General features: G+C 44.0%; 1 protein-coding gene across 1 annotated transcript in view; it reads right to left on the bottom strand.

Moving 5' to 3' along the window:
• Positions 1-16,055, bottom strand: part of ABCA4 (ATP binding cassette subfamily A member 4) — a 137,109-nt gene that overhangs the window by 73,877 nt on the left and 47,177 nt on the right. The window contains exons 12-14 of the mRNA XM_061121341.1: positions 6,860-7,065; positions 6,029-6,205; positions 3,541-3,763 (exon numbers count right to left, since the gene is read on the bottom strand). Coding sequence (XP_060977324.1) covers positions 3,541-3,763; positions 6,029-6,205; positions 6,860-7,065 — 606 coding nt within the window. The remainder of the gene's footprint in view (positions 1-3,540; positions 3,764-6,028; positions 6,206-6,859; positions 7,066-16,055) is intronic.

Below are 16,055 nucleotides of genomic sequence, written 5' to 3'. Positions count from 1 at the left end.
TCTCCAAGCCAGGCTTCAGCAATATGTGAACCATGAATTTCCAGAGGTTTAAGCTGGTTTTAGAAAGGGCAGAGGAACCAGAGATCAAATTGCAAACATCCGCTGGATCATAGAAAAAGCAAGGGAGTTCCAGAAAAACATCTATTTCTGCTTTATTGATTATGCCAAAGCCTTTGACTGTGTGGATCACGATAAACTGTGGAAAATTCTGAAAGAGATGGGAATACCAGACCACCTGACCTGCCTCTTGAGAAACCTGTATGCAGGTCAAGAAGCAACAGTTAGAACTGGACATGGAACAACAGCTGGTTCCAAATAGGAAAAGGAGTACGTCAAGGCTGTATATTGTCATCCTGCTTATTTAACTTATATGCAGAGTACATCATGAGAAACGCTGGGCTGGAGGAAGCACAAGCTGGAATCAAGGAACCTGGGAGAAATATCAATAACCTCAGATATGCAGATGACACCACCCTTATGGCAGAAAGTGAAGAACTAAAGAGCCTCATGATGAAAGTGAAAGAGGAGAGTGAAAAAGTTGGCTTAAAGCTCAACATTCAGAAAACTAAGATCATAGCATCTGGTCCCATCACTTCATGGCAAATAGATGGGGACTCAGTGGAAATAGTGGCTGACTTTATTTTTTGGGGCTCCAAAATCACTGCAGATGGTGATTGCAGCCATGAAATTAAAAGACCCTTACTCCTTGGAAGGAAAGTATGACCAACCTAGACAGCATATTAAAAAGCAGAGACATTATTTTGTCAACAAAGGTCCGTCTAGTCAAGGCTATGGTTTTTCCAGTGGTCATGTATGGATATGAGAGTTGGACTGTGAAGAAAGCTGAGTGCCGAAGAATTGATGCTTTGAACTGCGGTGTTGGAGAAGACTCTTGAGAGTCCCTTGGACTGCAAGGAGATCCAACCAGTCCATCCGTTCTGGGTGTTCATTGGAAGGACTGATGTTGAAGCTGAAACTCCAATATTTTGGCCACCTGATGTGAAGAGCTGACTCATTTGAAAAGACCCTGATGCTGGGAAAGATTGAAGGCAGGAGGAGAAGGGGACGACAGAGGATGAGATGGTTAGATGGCATCACCGACTCAATGGACATGAGTTTGGATAGACTCCGGGAGTTGGTGATGGACAGGGAGGCCTGGCGTGCTGCGGTTCATGGGGTTGCAGAGTCGGACATGACTGAACGACTGAATTGAACTAAAACTGATGTTTGTACTCTCAGTCATGTTCAACTCTTTGTGACCCCATGGACTGCAGTCCACTAGGCTCCTCTGTCCATAGAATTTTCAAGGCAAGAATAACAGAGTGGGTTGCCATTTTCTCATCTAGAGCAATATCAGTAATGGGCATGCAAGATTTGAATACAAAAAAAAATGTGCCACTTACCTCCTGCTGCTACCATTTCTTCTTCCTTCATGCTGTCGTGCCTGCTGGGCACTGACAGAACAGATTGAAAAATGGAATAAAACAAATGGCAAAGAAGGTGGAAAAGAGCCATGTTTTTAACTAAAAGCAAACTTTGAGGAAATCTAAATAAAATCATGATTAAGACTCAGAGGCCTGATTTTATATGAAAGAGCTCTCCACTTTACCCTGGAAATCTCCTTATCCTTAATGCCATGCAACTCAATAAAAGCAAGTCCCTGACTGAACACGTGGCTTTTGGCTGGAAGACCTTTAAGATGGTTGTTAATCTCAAAAGAATGAAATCAATTTCTTATCTCAGAGCAAAGTAAGGTCCTACAAACTTCTAGGCTATATAATTTCTCATTGACTTAAGACAGAGATGAAAGTGGTTGGCCTTGGCTTTTTCTTATGACCACTTTTCTTTTTTGTTTAATAGCTTGAATAACAATGGAACCCTTCCATTGTCCCAGCTTCCAGCTTCTTTCCTGCTTAGTTGAGGTGGGAAGTAAGGACAGGGGAAAGATGAGAACGTCATTCAAAGGAAAATCCTATTTTGTTGTGGAAAGCTCTGTTTCCGCCATCACTGGAACAATGTCCTGGTTCCCACAAGGAGAAACCCTTTTGTAGAAGAAAGTCTTCATAAACATTCTTTACCTCACGTCCAAAAAGCTTTGAAGTCCTAATGCCCATTCTTAGGGAGGCAAATCTCAATGTCACTTATCAGCAACAAGTCTCAGGGCCATTACAAGGTGTCATGCATGTTTATGCATTTTGCATGAGTCAGATGCTCATGTATTTTGACTCCTTTGATTCCGAGGACACTAAATGTCTTAGTAGTGAGGAAAAGAATAGACTAAAGGGTGGGAAGGAACAAAGACACCCAGAGGAAGACAAGTGACTCAGCTTCTCCCCTCCTCTCTGTGGAACTCCAGGACCCTTTGGGTATTTAATGCTACATCTGGGTCTGGTCAGACTGAGCAGGCTGACTTCAAAATCAGCATTGGTTCTGATAGGGCTCTAGCCCAGGGTTTGGCTAAGGTCACTGCTCACTGAATCTCAACGCAACACTTACACCAAAACCATTCAGACTTAGTACATTTTACTGCAAAGAGAAGGGACAGGATTTGGTTTAACTGGATATGTGTTGGTTGGCCAAGATATGTGATGGAATATTCTTGGATCAAGCAACCACCAGGTATGGTCCAGCATAACAAGGGACACGCTTAGCCGGAGCCTATGCATCAGCACACATACTGCTTAGCGCAAGGAGCTCTTAATAGCATGATGGCAAAGAGGCACAACAAGTTATCAGAAGCTTGCAAAGCCTGAAGTCTAAGCCTTATACTAAATCCCAACAAATAAATGTAAAAAACTACCCAAATTTATGTCCCATCACTTAACAAGTACAAAAGGTCATCTATTGTGGAGGAGTTAAACATGACGCACAAAAGGGTATTATGAAATAAAGTTTTATATACAAGTTTAGCTTGCATGGGAGCCGTAAATTTGTGGACAACGACCTATGCATGCTGTCTGTGCTGATAAAATATCTGTCACTGAGAAAGGATGGACTCCAAATTCTATCCAAGATTTTGTAGGCATCAGAATGTTCTTTGGTCAAGCAATGAATGGAGTGATCATGATGGTCATTAAAAAACAGTCCAGATCTCCTCTCCTACTATACTGAAAAGGCTCTCCACATCCCCACTCCAGCTAGTGGATGGGACAGTAATCCCAAGAAAACACTCCTTAGATTCATTTCTTCTGTGTTTGAAAAGATAGAACCCTTTGCACATACAACCACCCAGTTAGCAGAGTCTGGGATCTGCTAACAGCAGCTTTTCCAGATAGTTCATGTAATGGGGTTGGCTAATCTATTAATAGATTGTGGCTCCTCAGGCAGGAAGTGGGGGCAGGGAAGATGCTCTGATACAGCAGCTCCTTGGGGAAGAATTTGTCTCTCTGTCTTCCACTTTGGCCTAAATGGCAAGACAACTACATGTCATGCTATCATTGTTGGTGAGATGACTAATCTAAGTACAAGTTCATTAACAGGAAGGAAAGTAAGAGGAACAAAACTATTCAAGGTTTTCTGGACCTTCTCCATCTGGCTTACCATGATGAATATCGTCAGCAGGCAGATGCTCATCAACATGATGGAGAAGCTGTCCAGGAACCAGGTACACCAAATCACCCTGTTGGAGACACCCTGATTTTTCAAGGTTTCCTTCAGTCTCAACTCCTTCTCCAAGACGATGCTCTTTACAGTCATGGAGACAGAGTAGATCCAGGCCAGCACCATGAAGATAGGGAAACAGCGGTTCAGGATGATCATAAAACTAAAGCAAGAGGAGAGAAGCAGGATAGTAGATTGCCCTGAACCTGGTGGAGTAAATGTTTGAGTAATGAAGTAATATATTGAGAATGAAGCCTAGGTGGAGAGAAAAGGCAGAAAAATCTCCACTGGGCATTCAATGGACTTGAATCTTTTAATATATTGCACTCTGCTCCCCCAAAACTGTATGTTAGTTGTTCAGTTGTGTCCAGTTCTTTGCAACCCCATGGACTGTAGCCCACCAGGGTCCTCTGTCCATGGTATCTTCCAGGCAAGAATATTAGAGTGGGTTGCCATTTTCTCCTTCAGGGGATCTTCCCGACCCAGGGATTGAATCTGGGTCTCCTGCATTGGCAGATGGATTCTTTACCATCTGAGCTACTAGGGTAGCCCCAAAGGATTACTTTTTTCCTTAGAGCAAGTTGGTAGCCTTTTGGTTAGCCCTGATGAAAACTCTGTGAGTAAAATGTGTAAATAAAATTGTACTATGTATATTACACAGTATATGTATTACACAGCATTATTTATAAGATCTCAGTTAGCTTTTTGGTTAGTATAGATGAGTTCTCTCTATACATAAAACATGTAAATTAAATCATACTATAAATGTTATATAGCTTCTTATAAGAAGCTTCTTCTCCCAGGAAAGGACTGATAAGATAGGATGTGACTGGAAGAGATACATGCTAACTGATGTTGAAGTCCAAGAAGGTGGACCAAGGGAACTTGGTTGTGGTGAGATCATTAATTGAGCTCACAAGGGGTCAGCCAGTGAAGCATTGCCTACCCGGGAGGATCAAACCTCAGTTATACAGGAAGAGGCACAAAATAACTAGTCACTGTGGCACTTTTAGAAGGCAACTGACCCATTTACAAATCAATCAGTGATTCAATGGTCACTGATTCCACCAGCCTATACTCATGGAGTACATTCATGGATATTCATTCCAGCAAGCAGGGCAAATTTGGTATTCTGGAATTACTCTAGTGTGAAATTTACATATGTTTTCCCTACACTTGACCTTGCTAGTAAAGCCCTTGAGGTTATTATCTATTGAAAGCTGCTGGGTAACACAGTAAGGGCCCAATTCCAGGGTGGGAGAGTTTCACTAAGATGGCCCTAGGAAGAGAATAAAACTCATAAAGTCTGCCCTTCTGAGACCTGCCACCAGAGGGCTCTCCCACATTGAATGGCCAGAATTCCTGCCTCCTCACTGTCTACCTCATTCCCTGCCACTCATTCCTGTTCTAATCTTAAAAGTGGACCTGGGCTTTTGCTCCTGGTTCCATTTCCCATCTCTGCCTATTGTCCAACCCTAAACTGACTTTGGAACAGCCCCTGTTATCTCTTTCAGTCTTTTGCAGAGCTGAGCAAGAAGAACTGATTGGACTAAGGTGTTACACCCATACTGGGTTTTATTTTTACAACCTGGCCAGCTGGCAATTTGACTCTTCTTTTCTTCAGGCTGTGCACATCTCTCTCCTCCCTGAACCCCATAGACCGACATACACACTATGGTGAACTTGCCAGTTTTTTGTTCTAGGAGGTGAATCCCTAAGCCAATTGCAGATCTCTGCTCCTGTCCTGGGACGTTTCTGCCCCAATCCACCACAGTAAATGAGCCCTCCCAGCCCCTTCTCCCTCTTTGTCCCACCCTCTACCACTCCACCCCCAAATGCATGTTCAGAAAACAGTAGGATACTTGCATGTCTTGCTCCTGGCCAGCAAATATACAGGCTTGGGGATGGGGGTGGACAGGAAAGGGGGTCCAAGCTCATCTAACACACCCCTCTACCTTTTCATTAAGCACACATCATGGGAATGTTAATTAGGGAAGGAGCTGCATTATTCCAGGGCTCCTAGGAACCGGACCTACTTGTGATGCAGAATCCTAATTTGCTGTTTTGGCAATCACTGGGCAAACACTCTGACCTGAACTCTTCCACATACCAAACATATTACGTCGTGGAACTTTTAAAAGCCTGTGTTCCCTCCCCCAACCTCACTTTCCCTGCTTTACTCTTCACCTTCCCTTTTCTACCCATAACACTAGCTCTTTCTCCCACTTTACTTATCCATCTGGCCCTGCCTGCAGCTGAGGGGGCAGGGCAGGCTCCTCAATCAGAGCTCTGTTCTCCCCGAGCTGGCCCCAGGACCCCAAAAAGATTCTTCTCCAAAGAGATTGAAGCCTGGGGAGCACCTCCCCTTCATCCCACCCCAGAAACCTGATTAGCTTGTCCTGGAGGGGGCCTGGGACCTCCGACTCACGAGTCATCCACGAAGCAGGGGTAAGGCATCTGCTGGAGATAGATTCCAACCGGAACCTCCTCCCGGGCCTGACTCCTCGTGATCCCCTGTTCAACCATGTCCTGCAGATAGGCAAACCCTCCCCAGATGTATCGGAAGTCTTCCACAGGATCAGCTCTGGGGCCAGAATCCCAGTACCTGGGAAGAAACCAGAGACAGGGACAAGGGATGTGGATGGGAATGGCCAGGACAACTCATTCATTATCAGCACGAGGGGACTGGGCATTCACTCTCCTGAAACTCTCTCCTGAACTTTTCCACATTCTCTGATTCTGTTTTCTAGGTCACAGTTTAAATCTCAGGGATGAATATTAGCCTCAGCATGATTTGTAATGGCTTTCATTCAAGGACTCTACTTTGAGCTTTACAAATTATCTTACTTCCTCTGATTTAACTTAATTTTATTAATGTATAGGCTGAGCCCAGTTTCAATCCCTTACTCTGTAACAAATGTAATTTCCCAGTGACTCTGGTGAAACCTCATTTGCAGGATCTCTGTGAAGATAACCCAATACCTAGAGATTTTCATCTCCAAATTGCTTGAAGGCCAGCCAAGGACAAGTGCTGAGGTGAGGAAGTAAACATATGTAGCTGCATTCGCCTGGTCCCACCAACTAGCAGGGTCAACTGTCTAACTTAGTTCTTTGATACCAAAGTGCTTTTCTGTGCCTTTCTGAGTGACCCTTCTGTCTCAGGAGGAGATGAGTGGCCTGAGCCCACAGGAGCCCCCTTTCCTTGCCTCGTACATCACTGGGGATACCCAGGGCCTTCTGAGATCTCCTGAAACATCACCTGTCTTTGATCTTATTGGTTTTCTCCACCACATCTATGTCCATTCGGATCTTGTACTTCACATGGGGTGGTAGGGAGCTGGTCCAGGGGTGCATGTCCGGAAATACCACTCCAGCCCAGAACCTGTTTTCCTCCAGCAGGGACAGGGCTCGCTGAGTGAGTTGAAATTCATCATCGTAGCTTTCAAACTTATCCAGGATCAAGCACTGTGGATAATCACAAAGGCTGAGAGTCTGAGGAACACCAAGCACGAACACTCTACGGCAAAACAGGGCAGAGGCTCAGGGCTGCGGCCTCAGTGGATGGGTCAAAGGCGAGAAGACTTATAAACTTGCCGTTTGCTTAACTCTGGGCTCTGGTGTCAAGTTTTCAACTTGTAGTGTTGGTGTAGATTTGGGGGTGAAAGGGGACTTAGAAACACTGACTTGCTCTCATCCCTGCAGGTTTAGTAAGGCCTGCACAATTGGGCTGTTCCAGGCTGTCCAAACATGCAAGTCATCAAAATGACAAAAATACTCCCAGCTCTCACTCCCCAGTACATGGAGTCTAGGGAGTGGGGTCACATCAGATACAAGCTGCTTTGAAGATCAGAAAGCCTGCCGATAAAAGAGTTTTAAAGAGAGACAGAAACAGTCCCAGCGGTGAACCTTCCTGCCTCTCTGCAAACACACAAGGATGGCCAGCTGAGGGAAGAATGAGGAGGAAGAGAGAAAATAACAGAAAACCAAAGGGATTTCGTCAGAGAGATCATTTCCAGTTACAATTCTATGACAGGTAATGAGGATAGAGAAGGAATCTCCTAACCTGTCTTTTTCTTTTCTCCGCTGGAAGAGAAAAAAAATCATTACCTAGAAAAGAGCAGAACTAAGAATTTCTTTTAATTTGAATATTGAGTGCTGTCCACTTTTATAGATTCGTTAAAGCTTGTATTGTATTGTACTTGGATGTGTTTTTTCCTTAATCTCCTGTTTCTATAATACACTGGGGTTATTGTGCGATGTTTCTTTCTTAGAATGTAACTCACAAGAGGTCAGCTGGCCTTGCTTTGATTAATCTGTTCACAGGATACTTACTGAGAGCCTGCAAAGTGCCAGAGCCTGTTTGGCTCCAGGGATACAAGGAAGAAAGATAAAATCTCTTCCTGAAAGAAACTCCAGATCTAATGAGGGAGAGACTTGGTGTAAGCCAACAATCAGAATGCAGGTTCTGGGGAAAGCAAGCCTGGGGTAGTCAAGCAGCCTGGTGGTGAAATGAGGCTAAGTCTACCTGGAAGGGGTCCTAGAGGGCTGCCTGGAGGAACAGACTCTTGAGTAGGATGAGAATAAGCAGGAATTAGCCAAGGGAAGAAAGCAAAGGAAAGGTCAACTCAGGCATGGATTTCTGGAGACCTGCGAGAACAGAATAGAGATCCCTTTCCCTGGTGCTTTCAAACCACTATGGAGATTTTTAAAAGACAACTATACTCAAGCCCCATTCCAAACAATGAAGTCAGATTCTCAAGAGGCAGGACCAAGGCATCAGTATTTTGTCAAACACCCACACCCAGGTTGTCCTAGGGTATAGAGAAGAACATAGGTGAGAAGAGGTGAGAGGTGTGCACTAAAAAGGCAGGTGGGAAGCAGGTCAGTTGCTCTGCTGGGTTTGCAGGGTGATTGGCCAACTGAGGTTTCATGGGATGCAGGGTTTTCCATGCTCAAGTCAGGAGTTTTCCTGGCAAAACCCTGAAAAGACACAAGAAACCACTGTTGGGCTCTAAGCAGAGGTATGACATAGGAGATTAGATCGTGTTTCTCAAAGTACACTGGTGGTGGGAAGGGGAAGCTGGAAGCCTAGTTAGAAGGCTGTTGATGTAACACAGGCTTGAAGGAACACATTAACTCTCCCACAGAACCTCGTGAGTGACCAGGAACCCTAGTTTTATTGAGGAGGAGACCTGACAGAGGTCACATAGCTAGACGGTGGCAGAGTCTGGATTCTCTCCCCATTTTTCAACTCTAGGTCCAGACTTCTTTCCACACCAGGAGCCATTGGTAAAGCCCAATCTATGGGCTCTCCATGTGCTACGATTGTCTCATAAAGTAAGAGATCATGCTTGGATGGGGAGGGTTAGGAGGAGACTGTATAACATATGTATGGCTGAGTCCCTTTGCCGCTCACCTGAAGCTATCACAACATTGTTAATCATCTATGTGTGTGTTAGTTGCTCAGTCATGTCTGACTCTTTGTGACCCCATGGACTGTAGTCCACCAGACTCTTCTGTCCATGGGATTCTCCAGGTAAGAATACTGGAGTGGGTTGCCATTTCCTTCTCCAGAGGATCTTCCTGACCCAGGGATTGAACCCAGGTCTCCTGCATCACAGGCAGATTCTTTACCATCTGAGCTACAGGGATCAATCAATCAACCCAATACAAAATAAAAAGGTAAAAAAAATAAAGAGAGTATAACTATTACTTATCTCTCTATTTTAATATAATAATATCTCTCTTTTTAAAAAAAAAAATCAGTTTGTCAAGTTTAGGACGGCACATATAGAGTTTTAGTATTGACAAATAGAGTGAACTTGAAATTAAACTTCCAAAATAAAAAAGAATATTATTGGGGAGATGGGAATACTTTGCAGCTTCTTGTAGCTGTGACACACACACAGAGAACAGTCTATCAATTCCCTCATAGTATCACAAGGCACTTGGACAGAGGAGTCACAGAGGTCTTATGATCTGATGTCCTTGCTTTACTGATGAGAAACTGGAATCCAATGTGCAAAGGTCCTTGTGTAAGGTCAATATGGGTCAGAGGCAGACTATGGATCCATGTCTTCAAGTGTTAAGCCTGAAAGGTGGTGCTGTTCCCTCACATTGCTCTAAGAGCAATTGCAAAGTGGGAGCAACAGAATTCCTGAACAAGATCTCTTCCTTCTGGTCAATAGTCCAGCACTGTCCAGTAGAACTTTCCACAATGATGGAAATGTTCTACTTCTGCCCTATCCAACATGGTAGCCAGGAAGCACACATTGCTATTGTGCACTTGAAATGAGGCTAATGCATCTGAGGCACTGGCCTTTTCACTTTATTTAAATTTAAATAGTCACATGTGACTGCTGGTTATTGTATTGTTAGCACAGCTCTAAAGATAGTAAATTTCCGGAGGTCAGGGGCCATGTCTTGTTTGCTAAGTCTCTGTAACAGTATTTCCTCATGAAAGGGGCTTAATAAGTGTATACTGAATTGAGTTAAATTTAGAAGTCCCAAATGCTGCAAGAAATACAACTTTACTACTGTGCGTTTTGAACATAATCCTATGCACCTGAAATCAGATTATAAACTAGGAGAAATTAGTGAAAGGTGAATTTTTGGTATAATGTTAACAAGAGTATAACTCTCATTAAAGCAAAAAAAAAAAAAAAAACCAAAAACCAATAAAAACATTTTAATAATATGACTTTCTGAGCAATCTAACCCATTCTCTTTGAATTCTTCTTTCATGTCTTAAGGGAAATCTACAGTAGAGTAAGTGCTGATTTTTCAGTGATATTGTTAAGTCCTGCAATGACCTGGGCTCCATCCTGGCTGTTTTATCAGGCAGCTGCTTCACAGTCATGTTTCCTGCTGTGTCTCTCTAGATTGGTACTCTGATATTCTCTAGAAAAACAAAACCTAAATGGTTCTCACTCATTCTTACCCTGAAACATCTGACCCATTTTCAAAGTTAAATTATCATCTCTAGAAAGACGGTACAGGGTAGTGTTTGAACACCATCCCTACTTTGCTGTTTGCTAACCATGTGGCCTCTCTTTCTCTGTTTGCAAAATGGAGATGTGCCTACCTTATAGGTATGTTCTAAGGATCACATGAGTGTGTTTGGGAAGGGCCAACCACTGCCTTCTGGTAAGAATAAAAGTTGATGCTTAATGAAGGCTTACTATGTACCCAAAACTGGTCCTTTGCTTGTATTAACCCCTTGAATCCTCCCAACCACTTTATGATGAGCACTTCACACTCTCTTATGAGGCAAACAAGCAAACTTCCTCTGGACAGAACCTGTGTTTTAACTATGTAGGATCCTAAGAGTGAGTGAGTATTAGTTGTTCAGTCATGCCCGACTCTGTGTGATCCCATGGATGTAGCCCACTAGGCTACTCTGTCCATGGGATTCTCCAGGCAAGAATACTGGAGTTGGTTGCTATTCCCTTCTCCAGGGGATCTTTCTGACCCAGGAATTGAACCCAGGTCTTCTGCATTACAGGCAGATTCTTTACTGTCTGAGCCACCAGGGAAGCCTGTAGGATACTAAACTATTTCACAAATAATGAGAACTTGATCAATACCATTTTAATCACTGTTTTTGCAAAATATCTTCAAAGTTAAAAGAGTCTAGTGGCATTTAAGCCCAGCCATTTATAATAACTGTTTGTCTAGGGGAGAAGGCAGTTATTTAAAAAAAAACAATATTGCTGGGAACACAACCCATCCCAAACTTATCTGCAGCACCCCATCTGGTTAGAAGTATGCTATGAACAGAAGCCAAAACTTCCACCTGGGCAACAGGGGCGGCAGTGGGATGGGTCTTAAGCCACTGATGTTCACTAGCTTGCTCATTGGCCATTAGTTGAAAGTCAGACAACTCTATCCAGAGGAAGGTCTTATGAAGCTAATCCAGAGGTCAAGGCAGAGCAGCTGTGGAAGCTGGTTTGGACATGAGTCAGAAGTCCCTAGGTCATACCCTGAGGTATGATTCATAATGTATCCTTGCATTCTCATGGGGAGGCCACCTGCCTCACAGCAAGTGACCTCATTCCCTACGGGTACTTACTCTAGGTCCCTGAAGTTAAGATCTTGGCTAATGAACATGTATACTCATGTGAGTAGGTGCATGAGTGTGTTTGGGGAGCAATGGTGAATGACTAAACCCTTAACCAAGGTCACGAATTTTGACTCATCTAGTCTGATCTGGTTGGCTTGTAAGTTAAAACATAGTAGATTCTAATGAGACTGAGGCCACAGAATCTGTTTATAAAAGCTCTTTGGTTCTAAACAGAGAGAAACAGTGTGATCATGGATGTTGGGAAGAATACTGTAGGTAGATAAGAACTGGCTACTGCGAGAGGCTCAGCAGAAAGATAGCATCACGACTATAAAAAAAATTCAAAGTGCATCTTCACTGATTAAAAAGACAGTGTTTCCAGGGTCTCATGGCTATAGTCCAGACAAATTTTGCAACCAGAGTTGAGCATCTCAAAGAGAGTTGTTAGAATGCCCTGTGATAGCCAAGGGCAGTAAAGCAAGAGAAGAGGTTTCCTTGTCTTATTCAGTTTCCAACTGCTGTGGCCAAAATCTGGGTGGCAGGGTCATTGCCATCTGAAGTCTATACAATTACTACCACTCCTTGTTGGTTGTTTTGCTGATTCTCAGCAGGAAGCAGAGTTCACCCTGCCGGAAGAGGTGTGGCCCTCTCCAGGGCAGACAGCTGTGTTCAGGACCTCTGGAGAATGCAGTCATTTGTTTATACAGCTAAGTCAAACACCACCTTGGGAGAAGAAGCTGCAGTAGCAGCAGGCTTCCTTCTTCAACTGTGACCCCTCCAATGCTAATTCAAACACATTAAGTAATAAATAAATTAAATTATCTCTTAAGTGGAAAACTATATCCAGTAGAGGCAAAGAAAGAAAGAATCATTCTCTTGGCTTGAACTTGATAATCAAAGGGGACTGGTACTCTGTGCTGACCTTTTTTGACTAATACATTCAGGCCATGGGAGGGATAAATCTTCAGGGATAAGAAAAGCACTGCACCCTTAGAGACGTTGGCTCTACAACCTTGTCTCTTACATCTTTAACTTCCACACTCAGACTGAGAACAAAGTGGCTGATGAATGCCTCAAGTGGTCCTGCTGGTGTTAATGTAGACACCTGGGGTTCCTTTTGAAAAATGCCAATGGATGTGGGCAAACATCCCAGAATGAATTTCCTGGCAGATCTAAACCTTAACACTCAAGATTTGTTTCTCCCCACATGGAAAAAGCTACTGGATAAAATAGCTTTGGGCTGTTTGTGTTGGTTGATATGGTGAAGTACAGGCCAAAGGCACTGCAATAAATTTTATCTAACACACTGGGCACCATGAACAGACATCTGAAATGTTCAACTGTAAAAAGTGAGGAAATGCACCATGACTGGAAAACAAAGGGAGAGGAAATGCACAGTTGTTTAAAAATGTCTGTTTCTAAAATAAATACAATAATGAAACAAATAAAAAGGTCACGTTGGAGCATGAAGACTCACACTCGGGCAAAGCCTCCAGGTGATGCTTCCTGTGTAGTTGGGTCCAGGGAAAGAGAATAGTCCGGCTGACTGCAGGGCACTTTAGCTCTCAAAGCTTTCTTGTTTAATCATTCCAACAACTTTGGGAGGGGAGTGTTATCATACTTAAAATATTTAATAAGCAACAGAGCCGGGCACTGACTGTTGAAAGCACATTCCAATCACAAACACCCAGTCCAGCCACATTGGTAAACACTGCCGTCGCTGTAACTTCACTTATTTTCAGCAGGCAGGGGGAACAATATTACCTGAAATCACAGAACCAGTAAGTGATGGCAAGATGAGTTTCAGAAAAATCTCACTGGGCAGTGTGGGAACTGAAAAAAGCAGTGAGAGACCAGAGGCCCAGAAACCAGCTAGGAGAGTTGGTACCGGTCCCTGAAAACAGAGGCTGTACATGGAGAGAGTGAGGAAAGGGGATTTCAGAGACAATTTGGAGGATAATTGACAGTGCTTGGAGGATTTGTGACATTTTGGATTTGTGCAACTTGTTTCTCCTCCATTAGATTGAATTGTAGCAGTTCTCTGAGATACTACCACTACTGAGGCCTTGGTAGCTCAGTCGGTAAAGAGGTTCGACCCAGGTTCGACCCCTGGCAGGTGGGTCTGGCAGGTGGGTTCTTTACCACTGGTGCCACCCGGGAAGCCTCTAAACCTAGCTACTTCCAAGCAGAGAAGACTGAAAAAGAATAGTATCTGCTATCCTGAACTTTACAAAATAATTACTGTCCTTATCCAATTTATTAAATGGGCTTCCCAGGTGGTGCTAGAGGTAAAGAACTAGAGTTCGATCCCTGTGTCACAAAGATCCCCTGGAGGGGGAAATGGCAACCCACTACAGTATTCTTGCCTGGAGAATCCCACAGACAGAGGAGCCTGGCAGGTTATGGTCCACAGGGTTGCAAAGAGTTGGACACGACTGAAGCACACATCCAACTCATTATATAATTTATCCAAACTTATTGAGCTCCCTACTAATGTGGCCCCTATGGTAGAAGAAAAAATTTCCTCTTCACAGCCAGACAGTTGTGGGTTAGAATTCTGAAGCCATCTCTTATCTGCTGTGGTGTATTAGGCAACTAGGTTTTTAATTCTATAAAATGGTAACAATTATGCCTGCTGGGCAGGCAGGAGTGTTGCACGAGATGACGTGTAGGACTGTCCAGCACAGTGGCTGGTCACAGCAGGCTCAAGAGCACCTTCCTTCCTTCCATCTATGACTCAAGCCTTCCCTGCCCTGACCTGTATTCTCCTTCCTCGATCCAGTTCTATGTTTCTGAAAGACTGATGAGACATAAAATAAGATCATTGTCCATAAGCTGCTTGTGATGCAGTTCATGGCTCTTGAAATAATATGCTTTCATGGTGTAGACTTTTGTACCCTTCTGGAATAATCCGACAGTCCTGATTCTAAACCAATTCACAAGGCTAATATGAAGAGTGGCTTCACATCCCTGGTTAATGCTTACACAAAATGAGAAAAAGGGACATTCCTCACATGGCCTGTGGTTCAAGGGTAGACATCCTTGTGGTTCACAGAAAGCACTGCCGTGCTTCACATGGCTAGGTGCCCAACCCTCTCCAGTCTCATCCTCACAGCCACTTGGAAAGGAGAGCACTGTCAGCCCGACCTAAGATGTGAGGAATCAAGGGCAGAGAATTTACACACAGGCTTAACTAATCGACGGCACTGAGTGAGTGCCATCGTTCTAAGTGCCTTGCACACTTCACTCACTTCATCCTCAACAGCGATTCTGTGAGATCTGTTGTGTTATTACCTATATTTTACACATGACAAAATTGAGCCTTGGCAGGCAAAGTAGATTTCCCAGAGGGATACAGCTTCTAAGCAAGATCCAAGGTGTTTATCCTCACTGGTGGCTGAGAAGCTTCCCCAAGCAGTGACCTAACATGGTATACAATGACCCAGCAAGGTGGCTCCGGGGGAATGGTACGCTCTCCAGCCTACTCCATGGAACGTCCAGCAACTGAGGCCTTACTCGAAGCAAAGAAAAAGAAGATTTAGCCCTTCTACGAGGTGAGGAGAGAACCTATTGAATCACTCCCCTTTCCTATAATGATAAAATGTATAAAAATTTGCTCTTAGTTCTTGACGCTGCTGTTGTTCAATATCACTTCTGAATGCCACACTGACCTATGAAAGTCGCTCAGTAATGTCCGACTCTTTGTGACCCCATGGACTATAAGAGTCCATGGAATTCTCCAGGCCAGAATACTGAAGTGGGGAGCCTTTCCCTTCTCCAGGTGACCTTCCCAACTCAGGGATCAAACCCAGGTCTCCCTCAATGCAGGCAGATTCTTTACCAGCTGAGCTACCAGGGAAGCTGACCTGGCTCAACATAATTTACGTTTTAGAGTATTTTTGCTGAATTTTCCTGAAATGATTTTTTTTCTTTTCTTTTCCTTTTTGGAATAGGCAGGGAAGTAGGCTTTGAGTCCGGCCCAGAAGTTCTCAAAGCTCTTTAATGAAAGTCATATTACTGAAGAGGGGAGAGGTTCAGCCAAGCTTCAACAGCCTGTGCAGGAACACGCTTGCTGCCCTGTCCTGGAGAAGTCCTGCAGCCATTGTGAAGGGGTTTTCATGCCCTGTCTGCTCCTGAGGATAAGAACTGGGGAGTTTCCAAGGCTCTGCCAGACTTCCCAATTCCAAGGCTCTTCCTGACTTCCCAAAACACAAAGACAAAAACAGAACATCCCAGGACCAGTTGCAAGGATCAGATTCTTCCTCACTACTCTTCACCCGCCTCTTCTCTTTTCAGGTCACTGGTCCTCACTTTTCCTCCCCCCACCATTCCTGAGGGCAGGAAGGTCAGAAACCTCAGCACAATTACCTGCTGGGTTTCTGCCACCATCAAA

Source organism: Dama dama, chromosome 20 (genome assembly GCF_033118175.1).
Source record: "Dama dama isolate Ldn47 chromosome 20, ASM3311817v1, whole genome shotgun sequence".
In the NCBI taxonomy this organism is placed as follows: Eukaryota; Metazoa; Chordata; class Mammalia; order Artiodactyla; family Cervidae; genus Dama; species Dama dama.
Note: the sequence above shows the minus strand (reverse complement) of the source record. Positions and strands in the feature narration are given on the sequence as shown.